Source organism: Myiozetetes cayanensis, unplaced genomic scaffold (genome assembly GCF_022539395.1).
Source record: "Myiozetetes cayanensis isolate MyiCay16 unplaced genomic scaffold, myiCay2020 scf29, whole genome shotgun sequence".
Classification (NCBI taxonomy): Eukaryota; Metazoa; Chordata; class Aves; order Passeriformes; family Tyrannidae; genus Myiozetetes; species Myiozetetes cayanensis.
The window spans coordinates 1,798,350-1,820,048 of NW_026087510.1; the positions used below are offsets into that span (position 1 = coordinate 1,798,350).

The 21,699-nt window shown below is 48.7% G+C and overlaps 2 protein-coding genes across 5 annotated transcripts in view; one reads left to right on the plus strand and one right to left on the minus strand.

Annotated features, from left to right (window-relative positions):
- The window catches only part of ST3GAL4 (ST3 beta-galactoside alpha-2,3-sialyltransferase 4), a 1,214,471-nt gene that overhangs the window by 926,850 nt on the left and 265,922 nt on the right, over positions 1–21,699 (plus strand). The window lies entirely within an intron of this gene.
- The window catches only part of ARHGAP32 (Rho GTPase activating protein 32), a 216,355-nt gene that overhangs the window by 66,424 nt on the left and 128,232 nt on the right, over positions 1–21,699 (minus strand). For all 4 annotated transcript variants that reach the window (XM_050323042.1, XM_050323041.1, XM_050323040.1 and 1 more), the window contains 5 exons: positions 21,305–21,391; positions 7,268–7,405; positions 5,103–5,195; positions 3,518–3,640; positions 1,441–1,518 (listed from right to left, as the gene is read on the minus strand). In XM_050323042.1, coding sequence (XP_050178999.1) covers positions 1,441–1,518; positions 3,518–3,640; positions 5,103–5,195; positions 7,268–7,405; positions 21,305–21,391 — 519 coding nt within the window. The remainder of the gene's footprint in view (positions 1–1,440; positions 1,519–3,517; positions 3,641–5,102; positions 5,196–7,267; positions 7,406–21,304; positions 21,392–21,699) is intronic.

Consider the following 21,699-nt stretch of genomic DNA (forward strand, 5'->3'; position numbering starts at 1 on the left):
GCCAGGCTGATGGTAGGCAGGGAGATCACACTGAATAATGGAATTATTACCAACCCTGGTAATCCATCAGTGTGTGCAGAGTGTCCACACTCATGCCCAGATCACAAAGTAACTTTATTTTGCTTTACTGATTCACTTGAAGTTAAATGTGGCATGGCCTGATCATTCCAAGCAGTACTAAGGCATTTAATTAATATTTGGGTGTTGGAACAGCTGATCTCCAAGGTCCCTTCCAACCCAAGCCATTTTATGATTCTATTTAATAGTACAGCAAATAAAGCTTTGAGGCTTCTAAGATTAGAACAGAAGTCCAGCAAAGCCATAACACAGTTCAGACCCAGAAGTTTGTTCAAGCAATATCAATGTGTTAACTCTGGAGACAAATCTAATTTCAGAGCAGGTATCACATGTCCATGCTCTTCTGATTGTACAAATTAGATGTTATCTGAACTCCCACATCTAATCCAGAGCCAACAAAAGCTCTGGCTGGTCAGGCAGCAATGTGATCATTTAACTACCACTGCATCCAGCTGGGATTTGTGGTGTTTGGAGATCCAACTGCTCCCTGACAGCTGGGCCACGAGCTGGACCTGGCACAGGAAGGTCTCTCAGGGAAAAGCTGAGGAACCTTGAGAAGACTTTCCATGCCAAAATACACAAGTGTCTGGTCAATTCTGACCCTCTCCAGAGCAAACTCACAATTCCACTCCCTCACAGACAGCAGCTGCTGGATGAAAATCCCTCTGCCTGGAAGGAGCTGAAACATGAGACACGGCACAGGTCACACCTCCCAACCTTCAGCAGCTTTGGGGTTTGCTTTGTTAATAGAGACTTCTTTATCTTTTACATTTCCCAATGAGAAAGTCCAGGCTAGGGAATAAAACTCTTTAGAAGGACAGAGCCACTTGGGCACAGAAGTTTTGGTGCCTAATTCCCAGCTATGTTTAGGACTTTGTGAAAATTCAGTCTAAATCTCTCTGCTGGAAGGTTTACAGAGCCCAGCAATCTTCAAAGCACCCAGCAAACACAGACAGGAGAGCACAGCTTGGATGGGGGGCTTGTCCAAGTCAGTGTTTTTGTCAAGTGGAGTTCTCGGAACCCTCGATGTTCTGCCTGAGCTGGTTTCAGCTCCTGCAAGGAACGGGGTGATGTGAACAACAGTGTCAGCTGCCTTGGAGGGGGACAGCACAGCTTCCACAAACATCAGGCCAGCTGTCCATCACAGGGCCCTCCTTCCCACGGGAGGCAGGGAGCAACCTTCCCATGGAGTGCCTGGGTGTGCTCCAGCCCCAGCCCAGGGAGAAGGGAAGTGCCCTGGCACCAACACAGGACACCCTGCTCATCCCCACAGTCAACCCTGGGCAGCTCCAGGAACAAACAAACTGCTGAATTACCTGCCTTTATTGAGGTTTGATCATCATCTCTGGTGCTTGTGCCTACCTGAAATCCATGTTTTCCTCTCCACCACGAGGTCAGCTCCTTTGGTGGCATGTCAATGACAGACACGATGTCTCCCACCTGCACAAGATTGACAACATCAATCACAGCCTGCCACGAGCACAATCCCAAGAACTACAGTCCCCAGCACGGCAAGAAACTGAAAACTCCACGTCTGCCTTTGCAAAGCCAAGTTGTGAGGTGGAAGAGTTACTGGATTCTCCAGCTGCTCCTAAGGAAAGGGGCCTTAAGAGCAGCAGGATCTCTGCCAAGGGGTACAGGAGTGTTCTGATTAAACTGTAGGGATGGTGTCAAACACTTTGGGAAATACTCTCAAGCAGCTGAACTGATTTTTACTGCATGCCCTATCCATGTGTGTGTGGGCACTGACATGTCTTCTTGTTTCCTCTCACAGCAACAAGTCAAGAGCTGCCTCTGCAGCTCCCAAAGTGCCCCAGATGTGCTGGTGTGGGTTGGGAAGGGAGCAGAGGAGAGGGGGTGTCACAGCAACAGGATGGAAATGGCCAAGGAGACCAAAGAGGTTTCCTGAAGCTTTGCTCACTACCCATAAAAATGCAGTACTGCAATGATTCAAAAGGAAATCAGAGTAATCAATTACTGGTGCAAAACTGGCACCAGTAATGCCCAACCTTCACCAGATGTTTGACACTGATGGATCTCAGTGTGTTTTACAGAAAAGACAACACATCCCCAGTTTTCAGCCAGGGATAAGGGAGACACAGGGAAGTGATTTCCTCAAGGCAAAGCAAGTCTTCGCTAAGGAAGCTGCTGTCACCACATGAGCAGAGACATTGGGTGTGTTCCTCAGTCCTGGGGGGCAAATCCCACTCAGCTACTTGTGCAGCTGCCCACTGAAAATTAAGAATATCCTAAAAATGAAAGGGATGATTTGGGTTAGGGAACAGGACACATCACTGTGAAACAGCTGCTCCTGTTCCATGTCTGTCCTGCCAAGGTTTCTCACTGCACACACTCGGGAAGCCACATGAGCCTCAGTTTCCCTGCTCACTCCAGCTGCATTCCAGCCTGCTGGCACAGAGCAGGATTCACAAGCAGGGAGTGCCATCTCAGTGCCCTCATCAGCAGTGAGCCACTGGCCCTGTGCTCCATGGATCCTGTGCTCCTGTGCTCCATGGATCCTGTGCTCCATGGCCCCTAACTGGGGCTGCTGTGCCCACAGGTCTCTGGTTAGTGCAGTTCTCTGGTCTGCACCAAAAACTGCCTCCATTTTGAACATGAACAAACCCCTGGCAGCACCAGACTATCACTGTTATTCCTCCTTCCAGCGCTGCACACGAGAATGTGATCACAAAACTTCTGTCACAACACTCCAGTGACAGGACCATTGCTCAGAGCTGTCACAGCATAAACTGCTGCTGTTTGGGTCAAACAGGCAACTGCCTGAGAGCCAAAAACTTCCACAGTCTGACCCTCCAGGTCTTGGACGGGGTTTGGAGCAACCTGGTCTATTGGAAGATGTGATCTTCAAGATCACCCAAACCATCCTGGGATTCAGTGACTCATGTGGGATTTTCACACCAGTTGTAGACCATCACCCGCCCTTTAAGTGCCAAATCCTTTGCCAGTCTGGTTCTTTACTTTCCATGGAAGCATGGAAAAAATGGTTTTAGACACGGACTTGCTGAGAGGAACAGAGGTTGTGTAACCTGGGCAGTGAGTGATTAAACTCCTGTCCACACACACACATGGACAGTGACCCTGAAGAGACACAACACAACACAACACAACACCACACAACACATGGACTCTGTAGGGGCTGCTCCTGCTCAGGGACCAGCCCAGGGGACTTGGCAGGAGCTGTTTAATCAGAAGATACTCATGCCAAGTAAAGCTATATTTTAGAGATGGCTGAACATCTGCCTGTCTCCAACTCATTGCAGATCGAATATTTAACTCAATCTTCCAAGCTTCACCTCACAAAACATTCTGAAAGTGTCTGGATATATCCACAATGGGCACAAAAACACAGACACACACACACACAAACACATTACACTCATCTCTGTGTGACAACAAGGAATAAAAGTGCTTTATTTACCTCGAAGGACAGTTCATCTGCTGCTTGAGCAATATATCTCTTAATAACATGGGCAGCAGCAATAGCAGGAACGTTAATGGACGATTCCTCGTGGACCAGCAGGTGGTTCCCCTTGTTATCAATCTGAAATAGAGAGCAGGGGAGACTGTGAGGCAGCTGAGGACAAGGCAGGAGGGATTTTATTGGTGCTCGTACACGGCAGAGGCTTCAAGCTGATGCAGAGAGACAGCCCAGCTCGGGGCCCCAGCAGAGAGCTGGGAGTGAGGGCACAGCCAGCACAGCTCACAAGGTCGTGTGGCCTCAGCCACTGAGCAGGAAAACGCTGCATTGTGCAGCTCTGTGTACGAGCAGGAGCACCCAGGGAGGGTTTGCACCTCCCTTTTACACCAAATCAGATTGGTTTTTCCTCAAGTACTTCAAACAGTGCCACAAAAATTCTCAGCAAAGTGGAACTGATGCTCAGAGAAGAGGCTCTGAGGGAGGAAATGCTGTCAACCCAAAAACTAGTGTTGCTTTCATTTTTCATTCTTCTCCCACCCTTTTATTTCTCTTTTTAAAGAAAACATGTCCCTCCCCCTCCTTGGGAGATTTTTGTGCTTGTCTCAAATTCTGTAGGATTCTCAGTCAATTCTGTAATAATTCTGGATTCTGGACTCCACGGGCAAGAGCTCTGCTGTGAACTCCAGGTCCACTGTGTTGCTGTAGATCCCCCAGTTTCACTTCTCTCTGTAACTTCCTCCCTTTGCTGAGCAGCTTTCCAAGATTTTCTCCTCCCAGAGGATCTCAGAGTGAGGAGGAGGATATCAGTGGGGGAAAACTGCAGGAAAACACACTTAATCCTTATCCCAACCGTTTCAAAATTAACGGCAACGGTCTAATTATAGCTGTTGCTATTCCTGGCGTGGCAGGAATGGGAAGCCACACGTCTGTCCCCAGGCTGAGCAGGGACAGCTGGACCCTGCCCTGATCCCAGTGTTCCCTGCCCTCCTTCCCAGTCAGGGCTATTGTTCCCGAGGTATTAACCCAGCAAGCAAAGCTGCAGCTGCAGCTCCCACCATGTGGCACTGCGGGCACAAGGGGGGCTCTGTCAGCGCTGGCACTGACAGGGGCACCGAGCATTTACCGGCTCTGGAGCTCCCACCGGGAAAAATAATCCAAAGAGAAAGAGGGCAGGCAAACAGCACAGCAGAGGCAGCTCAAATGGGCCACACTTGCAGCAGTGCCTTGCCAAAAATGAGGGTGAGAACGTGTGATGCTGGGAGGTTGAGCCCTGAACTGGGAGCTCCCAGGCAGCTCACTGGAACTGCCACCTCATTAGCTGTGATGAGCAGCGCAACAACACGGTTTGGGGTGACAAAATCCAAGCAGGATGGGGGGAAAATACTCCTATATTCTTAATATTGGCTCTGATTCCACGTGTTCTCTGCCTTCTGTGGCCACCTTCACCTGACACAGCCGGTGAGGGGGGAACAAAGCTGTTAGGATGGAATTTCAGTGGCACCAATGGGTCTGGCAGGGTTACAGGTCTGGAAGAGAGCAGGTTTGTGGTCAGGAAAGGAAGAACAAGCTGAGCTTTGTACTGTACCTCCATCCACGTGAGGGCAGGCCCACAGTTGATCTTGTTGCCTGCGATGGCTGAGAGGCGAGCCAGGTAAGCCATGAGCATCTGGGTGACCAGCTGGGACAGGGACAAACACACACACACAGTGGTTCTGTTAACACATCACAGCTTGGACAGACCTCCTCACACTTGGAGAGACTGTAAATTAGCCCCTGCCATAGGCAAGAGCCATAGAAATATATCCCCTTCTGCAAGGGAATGTGTTCCTGCCATGTGAAGCTGCAACACGGGGTTGTGATGGTTCCACCAAAAAGGTGGAAAGCAGCAGCTCACTGGGAAGGTAACAATGCTATTTTCATAAGATATTTAGATTTTCATGATTTCCCTTGTCGAGATTACCTCAAATCTAAAGCCATTTTCTCCTCAGGGATTTCCCACCCATGTCATGGCCACCAAACACACCTGAGAGCCACGTGGTGAAACAAAACCCTGGGGGCCACTGCCACCCTCCTGCAAACCCTTAAGAATGTGGCAACTCAGACTGACCCCCTGGGCAAAGAGTAATATTTCAAACAGTAGAAGAGGGGTTTAAAAATACACTTAGCAATGTCCCCTCTGTAACAGTAAACTTGTGTTTATCAAAGAGAAACTCGTGAGGTCTCTCCAAAGGCTCACAGTGACAGTGTTATAAAGCACTATTGTAGCCCAGAGTCTGCAGGACTGTTGAAAACATTGTTCTCCTCAAACATCTGCTCAAATGTGGCCAGTTCAAAATAAGAAATGTATGATGAGACACCCCACAGCTGCAGAGTTACATTTCACAGAGCAACAGAGCTGTTCAACATCTTTACATCTCCTGATGCACAGAATGCAGATTTTTGGGCTCATGCTCTAAACCAGATTAAATCAGTTGTACAAATAAAAATATATGAGACAGGAGTGCCTAAAATACAACTGAAACTAAACCCAGGGATTCATTATCCTGGATGCTGCTGCTTCTGCTGAGTTTAAGAGACTAGAAACTTTAAATTTTCTTCAGGGAGAGCCTGTGTGAAGCCGAAGCAACTCGGAAATGTGTCCCTCTGCTGAGCAATGGGGCTGCAGGATCAGCTCCCTGGATCCAGTGGCAAACACCCCGTGGAATTCCATGGGCTGCTGGCTCCAAAGCAATCCCTGCTCAGCCCCGAAGGAACACAGATCCTGATTTACAGTTCCTGGATAGCTGATTCTTTGAGTGCTCGGATTGAATTTCCCTCATTTCCCTTTCCCTGCACTGCCTCCCCCTCCACGTGCTCTGAAGTGGAGCAGCCAAGATGCACCTGCTGCTTTCCAGGAGGTTATTTTGGACATGAAATTTTGGACACCTTTCCGTCACCAACAGGCGAGAAGGGGAAGGAATTCCAGCTCATCATATTCCAGGTCAAGACAGCAAGTCAAGAAATGAAAACTCCCTCTTATCCACGCAGGAAAACCAGCTTTTGAAAAGTCCATTTAAATAATGCACCAATGCAAATGCTCTTAAAGGAAAGCAGCTTCAGGAATATTTGGTTGAAAATGCAAGTCTAGCACTCCACCCTCGGACAGCAGGATTTCCTAGGAATGCTGACAGAGTTCCCAAAGACAAAACTGGGACCTAAGGTACCAACAGCTGCTTTCTTGACACTCTGAATAACCATTCAGACTCAGCAGCTTAACCAGTTTGTATGAACTTGCGGGATTATTTCCCTTCAGGTCACTGAAATTAGGGGTAAAAATCACTGACCTCAATCCTAGGAGCCAATTTTCAAACCTAACCCGGGCTGCATTAAAAGCCCTCTGCACTAGTTGTTGGCTACTGCATGGAATCAGGGAATTGCTAAGGCTGGAAAAGACTTCTAAGACCTTCAAGTCCAACCATCACCCAGCACCACCATCACAGGCCAGGGTGAGGAGGTTCTTTTTTGACTCTACCTTTAACCTCTGCCTGATAAGCAGAGATAAATCACAGGATCCCTATAATCCTAACCCCCAAATCCCACGTATTTCCCAAATATCCTGGTGCAGCTTGATGCCATCAGTTGAAGATATCTCCAACCCCTGGCTGGAGGTGACTGTGGGTGACTGGAGGTGGTTGGAGGTGACTGTGAGTGACTGTGGGTGACTGGAGGTGCCCTGCCAGTGCTGCAGATGTTTCCAGAGGTGGGATTTACCTCGGGGCTGTCCCTCAGGGCATCGGAGCGGGGCAGCTCTGCCAGCTGGGAGAAGCGCCGGTCGTAGATGCACAGGTGGAGGTGTTTGTCCAGCACCCTGAAATCCTCATAACTCCTCTTCACAATCCAGCTCCTCCCCTGCACGGGCACAAGAGAGTCACGCTTTTACAAACCCATCACCACTTCATGTTAGGAAAGGGAAAACTTGTGCAGAAGCAGCACTTTCCTCTAAAAAGCATCTGAAAGCCATGGCAGTGCCTGAGCGGTATTTTCATGTTTGAGTTTGCAGGCAGCCATCCACGCTCAAAACACGGCAGAATTCCTGTCTGAACTGTTCAACCACGGCCTGGAGGGGGCCAGGCATCGATTTCCTTGGCTGGTTTTTGTTTAATGGAAGTGTTTCAGGGAGGAGAGGGAGAAGGAGAAGGAGAAGGAGAAGGAGAAGGAGAAGGAGAAGGAGAAGGAGAAGGAGAAGGAGAAGGAGAAGGAGAAGGAGAAGGAGAAGAAGGAGAAGGAGAAGGAGAAGGAGAAGGAGAAGGAGAAGGAGAAGGAGAAGGAGAAGGAGAAGATTTCAGTTGGAAGTGACCTCTGATGATCATCAATCCACTTTAGGACTGATCCAAGGTTAAATGACATTTTCAAGGGCATTCTCCAAATGATTCTTAAACGCCGATACACACCACGACATGGATCCAGAGTTTCTGTTTCCACCTGTCCCACAAGGATTTTGTGGCATTTTCCTACCCAAGGATGTCTTTGCAGGAATGTAAATGACAAAGGGGTTGGATAAACAGCGTGAAATGAGATTCTGCAGAGATAGAAGGACATAAACCCAGGGATCTGAAGGCAGGATATAAACCCAGGGATCTGAAGGCAGGATTGGAGCTTGCAAAATTTCTGTCAGGTGCCCCAGGCAAGTCTTCAGCTGAATTAAAAACCAATCCATGCTGAACAACACTAGCTGCAGATTTACTCCTGAGTGCATATCATGTCCCCAATTAAAACATAGCCAAGATCCAGACAGCTCCAGGGGACAGGGATGGGCCATGGCAGCATGGAATAATCTGCTTTGGGAAGCTTTTAATATCTACTGATGACTTTTAAAAGCTTCACAGCCTGTTGTGTTCAATAAAAAATGTTGTAATAATGCAGCAGTTTACAGGTTAAAGCACTTTATGAACAGTCATTAATCACAGAATCCCAGAATGGTTTGGGTTGGAAGGGACCTTAAAGCTCATCCCTTTTCCACCCCCACTTTCCACTAGACCAGGTTGCTCCCACCTGGCCTTGGACATTTCCAGGGATGTGGGAGGAATGAAGGAATTAGATTGCTCCAGGTTACACAGCCACTCAAGGGCAGGGCCAAGGATTAAAAGGGACTCAGGGATGCCTGGCAAGCAGAGCAGAAAGCAGGGAATGTGTGGGGTGAGAGGGGACACAACGTGGGGAAGGAGCTGTAGATTGTGACCCCGGGCATGGCTGGCAGAGTTGTGCCCAGTGCCCTCTTCCCTGGGATGTAAAAGGCATGGCCTACTCTGAATTCCCAGTCTGAATTCTGCTGTATTCATTTACCAGCGAAGGTCTAAGCCTCACTTTCATATTAACACCCGAAGCCTGCAAGGCAGCTGTGGATGTAACCCCTGCAGCCCAGCTCTGCTCCATCCAGGCCACTGCAGACAACTCCAGGCTGTCCCTGTGCCCACACACTCTGCTTTCAGCTCACAAGAAATCGCCCCTACTTCACAATCCCACCGAGAGGCACCTACACAGGACATAAAAGCTTTGGGATTTTCCACGTTCTGCCATTTCACCTCTTGTCTAAAGGAGAGAAACAAAACCAGGAGTGCAAAGTCTAATTATGCCCAGAGAGCTGTCAGACTCCCCCGTTCCTCCATCTTTTGCAATTAAGAGGTTCTTGCTCTCTCACTGAGCTGCCAGTGTGACCTTCAGCTGAGCCAGGTTTAGTCACCACCACAGGGAACAACAGCCTGAGAAATCCCTGTGACCCTGGATCTGCTCCTGGCACTGAACTGGGCATTCCAGCTCATACACACCCCACAAACAACAAACCACCTGTCAAACGATCCCAAAACTGCCACCAATCCCAGATTTTCAACGCTGGCCTGGAGATTTGCAGTCTCTCCATCACAAATGAAGGCAGTAAAGAGTTAAATGTGCAAGAGAGGAACAGCTGGGGCTGGAGGTGTGACAGGATCCTGCACACGGGCAGCGTTCCCCTGGCTCCCCACGAACCCCAGCCCGGGCACGAGGCAACAACAGCGAGGAAAAGGTGATGGAGGAGAGGCACAACTTACCCCACGGCAGCAGGGGTGTCTCTGGCCCCAGCAGCTCCCTGGGATGCTCCTCCTGCACTGCACAGCTCGTGGAGAGAGGGGCACAGCAGGAAGGTAACCTGGACCCACCGCTCGGCACCTCCAAACTGCAGCTCGGCAGCTGCTAAGCAACAGCACAGCAATCCTGAGCTCTCCCTGAGCTCTCCCTGAGCTACCCCTGAGGAGCAGTGAGGCTCCAGGAGATGGGTGCTGTGGATGCCTGGAGGCCAAACCGCGTCACCACTGCCGGGTCAGTCACCCAACGCCCGTGGGTGCCGGGCTCTCGTGCTGAAGGATTGCGGGACTCGCCACAGAACCTCCTGAGCTGGAAGGGACCCACAGGGATCATCAGTCCAACTCCTGGTCCTGCACAGGGCACCCCAACAATCCCATCCTGTCACTGAGAGCGCTGTCCAAACCCTCCTGGAGCTCTGGCAGCCTTGGGGCTGTGCCCACTGCCCTGGGGAGCCTGTTCAGTGCCAACCACCCTCTGGGGGAAGAACCTTTCCCTGAGATCCAACCTGGCCCTGCCCTGGCACAGCTCTACTGTTCCCTTCCTCCTCTCAGAAGAGCTCAGCACCTGCCCCTCCACTCTCTGGAGCAGAGCTGCCCATTCCTCACTGCCATTCACAGTGACCCTGCACAGGATGTGTCAGCACAGAACAGACCTTCCCATTTCCACAAAGTTACTCCAACACCCAAAGGGTGAATGTTTCCAATATCCCATAATTTTAAGCCTGCCACAACTAAACTCAAAAAGCACCCATGCTTTAGGTTGTATTAAGCTGCACTAAGCAAAGTTTTTGCAGATTTGGCACCTGAGTGACAAATTTTGAAGCCTCATTTACAAGGGGTGCAATTAACTTTCCAGGAAGGAATCACTGCAGCAATCCAGGAAGGAAATGGACAACATTTAGAGCTTCCCCTCAGATCTCCAGCACAAATCCCACGCAGCAAAGTCTAAATTCTCCCAGCCAGATGTGCAGAGAGGCACAGCCAGAACAGCAGGAACAACAAGAGCCTTATTCCACAACCAGGACACTGCAAAGGCTTCCCTACACCAATGTAAAAACTGTACATTTTGCTCTCATTTCCTGCAAATTCTGAAGTGCCAGGAGGGTTTGGCAAAAGGATTATTTTTTAATTTAGAGAGTCAATAAAATATTAGAAACAGTAAGTGCCTGTTAAGTTGGTCTCGTGTTGTCTTTGCTGTTTCAGAGCAAAGCTCAACATTCCTGGTGCTCCAGGCACTTCACATCCTTATGGCAAAAATGCCTTCTGCACGTTTGTAATGATTCCCATAAACTGTTGCTCACATTAATTTTTGATCAGCCTCTAGTTTTCCATTTACTATTAATGGTCCTGATTTACAGAAGCTTAAATCCCTCATTCCAGTGGGACGTAAGAAGAGGTGAAGGGAAGCACAAGGTGAAGAGGTTTCTCAAATTCAGACCTTCAATTACAAACCTGGGTGTGACAAATTTCATTAAAATCCAAAAATCCAATATCAAATGAAGATTTCAATAATACCATAAAATAGTTTCATGATCTTTAAAAAGAAAAATTGAACACTGACAAAAAAAACCAAGACTCTTTCAAACAAAATCAAAGCTATTTTGGAATTTCAATTCACAGACACGTTCACAATGAAAAGCACCCTGTCAGATCTGGAATTTCTCACAAAATGGAAAATCTGGGTTCATTCCTGCTCTTGTTCCAGCTGCTCTGCTCTCCCTGGCTCTGCTGGGCAGCACTGAATGTGTGGCGAAAGCCTGGTGAGATCTCAGCCCACTGCACAGAGCTCCTGGTGTTTTTCCGGTTATCAAAGCAAGAAGAAACACCATACTCAAAAAAAAACCCAAACAAAAACCAAAACATTCAGAGATTCCTGAGCTGCTGATTTAATTTGCAGCTGATCTGCCCATGATCTGCACCCTCCATCGGTAAAACCATCATCCGGAGATCACGGAGCTCCTCGGGCTTCGCGCCGAGGGAGAGGAGATTGGGAGGGACAAGGATGCACAACTGCAGCTCCAGGAGAGGTATTTTTAGCTCTGCTGATCAAATGGCCTCAGGAGGACGATGAGCACCCCCAGCCAGGAGGAGTTTCCACACTCCCTTGAGCTCAGCTCAGCCCTGTGAGACTTGGGAAGAGCAGCACTGTCGCTCCCTTGTTCCTGCTTTTCCCTGTGGCTCCCCATTCCTGTTCTTCCCAAGGCCATCACAGCACAGCTCCTGCAGCTCTGTGAGAATTTAATTACTAACAGACAGGCATTACTTACTGCAAATTAAAGAGGGCAGGTATTTAAACCATCCCTTGCATTTTAATTCCCGGAGTTAAAGCCCCATCGTTGCTCCCTCACCTCTTCAACACCTCAGTTATCAGTACAAAAATCAGGCTCCTGAGTGGGGATCCCATAAACCAGAGCCAGTTCCACACAGGAATATTTTTATGGGCACTTAACTGTTTCCACTTGGCATCTGGCAGAGGCAACTCTTCCTGCTGTGCACTGAACAACGTGCAGGGGCAGCCCCAGCACAAGAGAGGTTCTGCTGCTGTCAGTAGTTGTGGTACCGTCAATTTACAGAACTCACACGCTGAAATTCTGTAATAAAGATTTATAAATCTCCTCACTGGATTAAAAAAAAACATTTCCAGCTGGATCTGCCTCCATCTGAGCACACAGGACCCCTTTCTGTCCATCAATCCCAGGGTGCCACTGAGCTCCAGCACACACACAGCCTTCCTGCCCCACAGTCTATTTGCTCTGCAGCACCTCAGATTTATTTATTTTAAGAGTGGGACAGACCTTTCTTTTCTGGTTCAAATGCTTATTTCCTCAGAGAGATCACATGGATGCTCTCCTGAACCTTGCAGTCCACGTGGAGACGGAGAGCAGAACATGAGCTGAAAGTCTCTGGCAAAAGTCACTTCAGTTTGACCCCATGGTAAGAAAACCCCTCGGATTAAATAGCTGGAAAAGCAGCAGCACCCACCAGGAGGGGTTAACTCTGCCATGGGGGGACTCCCACAGCTGTCTGGGGCTCGGGGTCTCTGTGTTGTTCCAGCCTGACCCTTCAGCCCTTTCCTATTTCAAGTCAGGGCTTAGAAATGCAGTCAAAACAGAAAAGCAGGACTAATAAAATGCAGCCCTTGGAGTTCACCCAGGAAGTGTTTGGAGCTGGGTGAGTCCATGACTTCTGGTGTGTTATTGTAACTTGGAGGAAATTATAAATCTTTCAAGTTAAAGGCAGCTTGCACTAAGGCAACATAAAGCTACTTTACTTCTGAATGAAACACTAAAACTTCAGCACTGCACCTGGAAAGGAGGGACCAGCTAGCCCAGGATAAAGGGAACATTTTTATAGACAAAGCAGGAAGTACAAGGCAGAGGAGAAAATTTAGTGTATTTCTGTGGTGAACCCTTATTAACCTTATTCCACTGAATAAATTAATCTCTCGGCATTAATTATCCATTTATTATCAAATAATTGCAATCAGCAGGAAGAAAAAAAAATATTTTAATGGAAACCACTGCAGCTTCTCTCCCCTAAAAATGAGACTTCCTGGATTCCAAGTAGAGACAGGGGCACCAAACCCACCCAGGGCTGCCCAGGACCTGGGCTGAGCTCCAGCAGGGTCATCCCATTTCTAGCAGGACACGTGAGTGAAACCCCTGCCCTCCTGACACGTTCTAATTTAAACAACTCCATATCAATCATCTCTTGAGTAAAATGACACCCAGGGAGCAGCAGGTCACACAGAGACACGGGGTGAAGGGGAGGGCACAGCGTGGGGGGCTTTGCTGCACTCCAGAAAATTAAAGGAATGACCCAACACGAGCTCAGAGCCACAAAGGAAACCCTTCAAAGCCACACACCAATTCCTAAGGGATGGGAACTAAAATGCCACCATCCTCCAGGTGCCAAGGCAAGGAGGGAATGTATGAATGTATATAGAGTCCCAAATGGTTATATGGACGTTGCAGGGATTCAACACCACTCCCAGATGTGCTGCAAACCACTCTGCACTTCACCACAGAGAAGAGACTGGGGTTGCATCAAAGTAAGCACTGCTGGGCTTTAAAACATCCAACAAACAAAGCCAAACAGAAAGCTCTTTGAAAAATACTTGCCTGAGGTGATAAAACCAGCAAAAGAAGATCCCAGGATGGTTTGAGTTGGAAGGGACATTAAAGCTCATCCCATTCCACCCCCTGCCACGGGCAGGGACACCTTCCACTGTCCCAGGGTTCTCCAACCTGGCCTTGGACACTTCCAGGGATCCAGGGGCAGCCACAGCTTCTCTGGGCAACCTGTGCCAGGGTCTCCCCACCCTCCTGGGGAAGGATTCCTTCCCAATCTCCCATCTAACCCTGCCCTCTGGCAGTGGGAAGCCATTCCCCCATCCTGTCCCTCCAGGCCCTTGTGAACACTCTCTCTCCTTATATCTGACCCTGCTTCCTTCCAACCCCACTCATCCTGACCCCCCCAGAATGAAGCAACATTACCAGTGTTTGGAAAATATCACTCACATGGTAAGAAATGTCTCTGGGCAGGGTCAGAGGGAGAAAAACACGAGTGTTTCGAGGGAAAAGGTGTAGAAGCGCTGATGTCAGAGATGGAGCTGGCCAGGACTCAAGGAGAGAGCCTAGAATGGTGAAATGCTACTTTGAAAGCACAAGAAACAGAAGCAGCTCTGGAGAAGTTTTGTTAATGGAAAGCCAGCCGATGTTTTGGCCTCAGTTTTAAGGAGAAACACTGAAAAGTGGTGCCAGATCATCTTCCATGTCCAATAGCCCTGGCAGGTCTGTACAAAGGTAAACCACACCATTTGAAACAGGGCCTTTCACACTCACAGACGAGTTAAAAATGCACCTTTTTTATGAGTCAAAGCCCGAGCCCTTGGTGGCAAACCTGCTCTACAACTCTGAAAAACATCAGCTTAAAACTATGCCTGTTGCACATCCACAGCTTGGGAAGCTCAAGGCTCCCAGCCCCCATCCCCCAGCTCGGAAATTCCCAGCAGGGAGTTCACACCGAGCTGATTCCGAGTTGTTTCACGCTCCAGGTGGAAATCCTGCTCCAGGAGTTGGGCCCTTGGTATTGGCTGAACTAGGTCAGTGTGTGACACAACTCAGAGTGACAAGGGACACCTGCTCTGTGGTTTTTAACAAACTGGGGCCCAAACCTGCTCTGGGAGAGCCCCAAGGATTAAGGAGCAAGCTCAGTTCATGCTCCCCTGAGAATTCTGCCACTGATTCCTCTAAAACACAACTTATTTTTAATTTAGCAGCCAGTTCCAAACCCAGCTGGGCAAAGCACCTCTAGGTACTGAGGAGAACAGCGACACTCATCACCTCAGTGATTTTATACCCAAACAACTCCATCACAAATTCTCTTTAGAGTATCAGTTTAATAATCAAGGTGCCCTCAGTGTAACTGGCAGGACATAACTCTGGAAAACTGCTGGAATTACAACAGCTGGAATTGGCATTCTGACACTTTGCTCAGTGACAGCAAATATTTGCTGCAAGCAACGAAAATGATGCACTTGTGATTTACCACTAAAGCATCCTCAGGACAAGAGGAAACAGCCTCAAGTTGTGCCAGGTTTAGGTTGGATATCAAGGGAATGTTTTATTGGAGAGGGTTGCCCAGCCCTGGCACGGGCAGTGCTGGAGTCACCATCCATAAAAGAGTTAAAAAGCCATGTTGTGTGGGGCTCAGGGATCAGTGGAGGCCTTGGCAGAGCTGGGGAATAGCTGGACTGATGCTCCTGGAGATCTTTCCCCACCCAAATGACTCTGTGACTCAGTGATTCTGTCCCTACCCCTGTAATTTATTCTGACGTGGTTTCTGTGCCTTGAGAGGGCCTTTTTAAAAATATTCCTCACTAACCTCCTTGCCCTGCATTTCATATCCAATGGATGTGTTATCTGGAAGTGCAGAGGCCCTTCCAAGGTCCACGAACTCCACCTGCACTGGGGCTGAGCACCCCAACCTGTCCCTGGTGCCTTCTCAGCCCCCTGACATCCAACACCACGTGTTGATCAAAGCAATTTTGCATCCTGCACGGGATGAAACTGCTTCAGATGGTGTGTCCCAACAGACTGCCAGCTTCCCCAGCTGACAGTCCTGGAAAACTGCTGCTGAAGATGCACCAATGTTAAACTTCTCCGTAAGGAATAAACATCAAGGCAGCCGAGGAAAACAGCCCATCCACCACCATCCCGCTCTTCATTCTGGATTTGCACCAAGCCCAGCCCTGGGAAGAGCTGTCAAACAAGGAAATTTTAGCTGCAGATTTACACTTGCTCAGCCATGGGGCAGCATCCACTGTCTCTGCACAACAGCCCAACTGTCCCCTTCAATTTGTGGCCGGGCCCAGCCTTGTCTGCAGAGCACCAGGAGATGATCAGCAGCCCTGCCAGGACTCATTACTCACAGAAGGAAACCACAGTCACTGCCCTGTCCCCTTGGATTGCAGCAGTGATTGTCACTTGCTCCAGAGCTCCCAGGACACGCTCTGGGGACAAGCAGAGTGAGCTCTAATTCCGGGCTCGTTTTCCTCCCGAAGGCAAAGCCCCCAAAGGACACGGCATTAACGAACTCCCCTGCAACTGTGAGAGCTTCTGCTGCTGAAAAACCTTCCAGGGCAGCACAGCCATGTGATACTGCACTTTATTCTGAGGAATCACTCTCCCTCCTGCTCACCACCCCTCCCTGGAGCAGGGCCACGCTGGCCTTTCCCTTCAGCTGCAGGTTTCCATCAGGGAAAAAACCATCTGAAGAGCAGATGAAGGTGCTATTTACCACCCACCATTCCCCTTCAGCTCAGTCCAACACGAGTCTGATGAACTGGGAGGGTCTTTGGTGAGGTCTTGTGGGGCTTATTTTCACATACCCTCTTTCCACAGCAAAAAACACCCTCACATAAATCCCACCAGACCATTTCCCTACTGGAATTTAAGCTGAAGCCACAGCACAGAGCACAGAAAGTCTCTCTTTCTGGTGTGTCTCTGACAGCTTGAAATGCACCTACACTTGCACCTGCTGCAGGAATGTGCTTTAGCACCAACAGTTCCAGGAGATTATTTATTTCTGCAATGTCTATAAATAAATTATTCAATTCAAAATCCACACGAGGCTAAAACCCTGGGTTTGCATCTCATGCATCCAGAGTCAAGAAAAGAAAGAGCTGCCCCTGTGACCTTCACAGTGCATATTTAAATAATTAAAGAGAAAAAAACCCCAAAACAAAAACAAAGAGAGCCATGAATGGAGAAATTAAAGGCCACAGTTTAAGCACTACAGTAATTTTTCATCCCGTTACCAGACAGATTTACACAGAGGAGCAGTGAATCTGCTCCATGGCTGGGGCTGAAGAACCAGCCCCAAAAGCTGGCAGGGACCTTTACCTGAATTTACTGTTCAATAAAAAGACACAGCAACTGCTTTATCTTTAACAGCATAATCTTTAAATAAAGGCAGAAAATCCTCTATCAAAAATGGAGAAGGAGGTTAAGACACACTCTGAAAATTTTGCACTGGGTGGGATCCAGCCTGGATGCTCCACACAGATATATCCCATTATCAAAGAATGTGACCAGCTTTTCTCTCTATATATTTTTATATCTATATTAAACACACACGGGAATATATCTGTGTTAGAATCTGTCCCTTAGAATCAACTGATTGAAGAGCTTTTCACAGGAGGAATGTTTGTAGCGCTTACTGCTCTCCAGGTGTTTGAGCTTCAATCAGAAACTATTAATCAATTAAAGAGCAAGCCTTTAAGACAAAAAAAAAAACAAAAAACAAAACAAACCAAAAAAACCACCCCTATTTTTGAATGTTTGACTCAAAAATCCTGCTGCAAGCAGTTTGTGGTTTCAGCCTGGACTATCCCAGGCAGCCAGACCCAGCAAACCACACTTTGGATGCGAGTCCTCTGTGAAAATACCCTCCACTCTGCTCTCCCCCAAAGCACCAGGGATGAGGACTCCTGTCTGCTCTTCCTCCTGGGAACCCCTTTTTCCTGGCCTGCCCTCCACTTGGCACACTCACAGCCAGGGAATGCTGCACGGGGATGCCTTTGGAGCTGTGCAAATCCTGCTCTCCAAACAGGAGAAATCCAGCTGGAATCTCCTGCCAGGCAGAGCTGGGAATTACCATGGGGCAGAGGATTGGGAAATGCCTTTGTCTGGTGCATCAGAGCCCTGATTCCATCAATCAAAGCCAGCACAGCAGGGACAAAAACCTGTGCCACAGCAAGGCCTGGCTCAGCTCCCTGCCAGAGGGGATGGAAAGGGGAGCAGGAAAAGGAGAAATCCCTGCTTGGCCCACGAGTTCCTGCTTTGGGAACAGCCTCAGAAATCCAGCTGGGGCTGAAACAGCCTCCTCTGCAGGGCAGTGGCAGAGCTCATGGAGAGCAGGGGCAGGGAGGGTGGGCTGGGCTCCCAGCTCAGAGCCAGGCTGAGCTGAAGGGTCCATCAGCAGGTCCAGCACCAGGATTTTGTTGCCCATCGCTCACACTTGCACAGTGCTGACATCTCTGGCTGCCAGGGCCTGTCAGTTGTGTCTCAGCAATGTCCCTGTGAGCAGGGAAATGGGAAACAAAAAGCACGGGAGGCGGCTGTGGGTTAAGCTCTGTCTCAGAACATCCTCACAACCAGGCCCTGCTCCTCGCCCTGCCACTCAAAATGTCACCAAAAAGGATGTCTGGGGTGTTGAAACACCACAGAACTCATTTCAAGCCTTTTATTTTTCTTCCATTTGTCAGAACAAAATAGCTCAGACTTCTTCTGTTGCAATATTCAAACACATACACAGGTAGCTGCTGTGACATCACACAAACCAACCCCAAAAACATCCAAAAAGCCCATTTTCAGCCTCTCTTACAACCAAGCTGGGCTGGATTAGCCCATTCCAGCCTTTTTGCAGGCTCTGCCTTGTGCTGGTTTATTCCACACACACAAGATAACCCCTCTGAAATGTGGTGCAGATCATGGCAGTGCTTTTGCTCATCCCCACGGAACTTCCCAAGGACAGCAGAAACTGTGCATGGACCTTCCCAGCCACAGGCACAGCAGGGATTGCTACAGGTCTCAGACATCCCATGTGCTCCTTCAGGGCCCACAGGAATTGTTAAGGCTTCTAATTACTGTTTCCAGGGTTCAGAGCCTTCACAGGGACAGTCCTCACACCACCCTGCCAGGACTTTATCCTTTTATTTTAACAGCAGCAATCTTTTCACAGATTTTCTTTTCTAGAAACTGAATCAGTGCAATTTCACTTGGAAAGGAAGGAAAATCCACCTACATTGGTCTAAAAAAAACCAAACCAAACAAAGCCTTCCACCATCAGCTCTTCCCAGTAAGATTTAATTCCCTACCCCTGTTTCCATGTTTAAATTTGTCCAAAGGAATCAAAAGAAGGATCCTGTCTCTCCCCTTTTCTGAAACACTTGGAACATCTCTGCATATATCCCCACTTCTCCTTAAGAGCCAATAAAGTGGATTAATTTTTTGAGGTTTATAAGCAGAAGAAAAGCTGAACAGAGACTTAACCCCCCTCTGGAGCTGGCACAAAGCTTGGATTTCACAAGCTGACTCGCAGCAGGAAGCGTCACAAATACACCTCCTAAAGAATGTTTTCCAAACCTTACCTATCTGGGAAGGTTCTGCAAAGCAGGCCTCAAACACTGATTGTCTTTGGGGCACTAAAATGGCCCTTGCAGATGGGAAGGAGCAGGGCAGGATTCCTCAGTGGGAGTGGCTGTGCCCTGCCAAGCACAGACCAGGCTGTTTGAGACATCTCATGTTCCAAGGCTTTGGTTTTCCAGCTCCAGGGGGAGATGGCAGAGGAGATGTCTCTGTGAGAGCCACACAGACTCACAGGCAGGATCTGCCCAGCCCACACGGGGCAGTGCCTTCAACCCCAAAACTGAGGGGTGTAGCTTGTTCCTCTCAGCTCTGGGACCTAAAGCTGCCAGGATGGCAAACACTCCCCCTCTGGATTTGTAACAAATCACAGGTATCTGAAAGCTTTTACAGTGATGTGGATTTAACCTTAACCCCAGAATTCCCTGTGAGCAATCCAGGACACGCTGCAGTGCCCAGACACCAAATCCTGGAAGCACATCCAGGGTGAGCAAAGTCAAATTTGCTTTTTAGGTTCTTTCCCCCCCCTTCCAGGACTTTTGGCCTGACCTATGTGTGTCCTGCCAAAATCCCTCCCCACTGCACCATCATTCCATGAGCTATTTCACACCTCCCACTGGGCTCTCCTGGGGAGCCAACTGCAGGCAGACACTGCAGGGCTCCAAAGCCTGATGGAATGGAATCTTCCCCTGGACACTGGGAGAGGCCCTGGGATGTCAGGGGGAAAGTGTCCCCAGGGCAGAAATGATGCTCAGCTGTGCAGTTCCTTCCATACCTTCCCAGTCATTGGATCCAGATGCCACAAGTTTCTCAGCTCTTTATGGATCTGGGAAACAGGGAATGACACGGGAGAGGGGAATCACAGGCTCAGAGCAGGGAGCACTGGTCAGGGGGGTACTTTAAAAGAGAAGAAAAATGGAAATAAAAAAAGGAAGAAATACAGGAAAAAATAAGGAAAAAGTGGGTAAGATAATAGGAGAAAAGGAAAAGAGGAAAAAGGGAAAGATAAAAGAGGGGAAAAGGAAAAAGGGGAAAGAGAAAGAGGGGAAAGAGTAAAAGGGGAAAGAGAAAAAGGGGAAAGAGTAAAAGGGGAAAGAAAAAGGGGACAGAGGAAAAAGGGAAAGGGAAAAATGAAAGAAATTAAGAACATGAGAAAAGGGAAAGGAAAGACGGGAAAGAAAAAAGGCAAAGAGGACAAAGAGAAAGAGGGAAGGGAAAGAGCGAAAAAGAGAAAGGAAGAAATGAAAAAGAATAGGAGAAAAAGAGGAAATGGGAAGGGAAAGGAAAAGGGGAAGAAGGAAAGGGGAAAGAGAAAAAGGGGAAGAGGGAAAGGAAAGAAAGAAAGGGAAAGAGGAAAAGGGAAAAAGAAAAGAAAGTAAAAATAAAAGAAAAAAGGAAATACAAGGAAAAGGAGAAAAAAAAAGGAAAAAGAAAGGAAGACAAAAGGTGGCTGGTTCTGTGTCCAGCCTTTAAAGTGATGAGGCCAATTCCCAGCATTTCCAATCCAGTTTAGTCAAACACTGGAGGAGAAGGGAAGGGAAGGGAACTTCTCAGGAGCTGGGCCTATCAGGAGATGGGGAAGCCATGGGATGGAGCAGCAGATTTATCTGCCCAAAGCACCCTGACACCACAGCAGAATTCCACACCAGGTGTCTGGAGACATCACTGGGAGCAGGTCAAGCATCCCCATGTCCTGTGTGAACAAACCACTAGTGGCATTCTCCCAGCTGGGGTCACTGGTGTGTCTGTGGTCACCCCCAGACTGCCCTCACAACCACACTCCTGTCCCTGGGCTCATCCCAGGAAGGATTATTTCCTTCCCACCCTCCTTTTTCTCCCCTCAGTGCTTTGCATTTCCTACAATGAGCTGGTGGCACTTCCACAGGCAGCATCTTGGAGCAAGGGAAGAGCTGGAACCCATCCCTTCCCCAGCAGAGAAAAGTGTCACACCCCAATATTCCAGGGCTGTGCTGGCAGGTGGAATGAGAAATACAGGCTGTAAACAAGGTGGTGGTGGTGGGAGAAAACATGGCATTTACCTGACAGCAGATCTGCACCAGGTAGACCAGCTCCTTGGACTCACAGCCATTCCTGGTCACTTCGTTCTGTTCCTCCGGGAGCGAAAGCTGCACCAGGAAAAGAGGGAGAGAAGGAGCAGGTGAGTGACAGTCACATCACACCGAGCATCAGGGAACCAGGGAAGGGGAAACACTGAGCACTCCCAGCTCACACAGACCCTCCAGGGCCAGTGGGTTGTGGCACCTCACCTGGCAGGTTAAAAATAAAAAGGTGCTTCAAAAATAAAACAATTATATGGAGGCGAACTGCCCCAACCAGGGATTAAAGCTCCAGCTTCAGAGTCTGCAAAATTAATTGTTCACTGAAAATACCTCTATAAATATTCATGTATCAGATAAAAGTGCTTTCCCCTTCC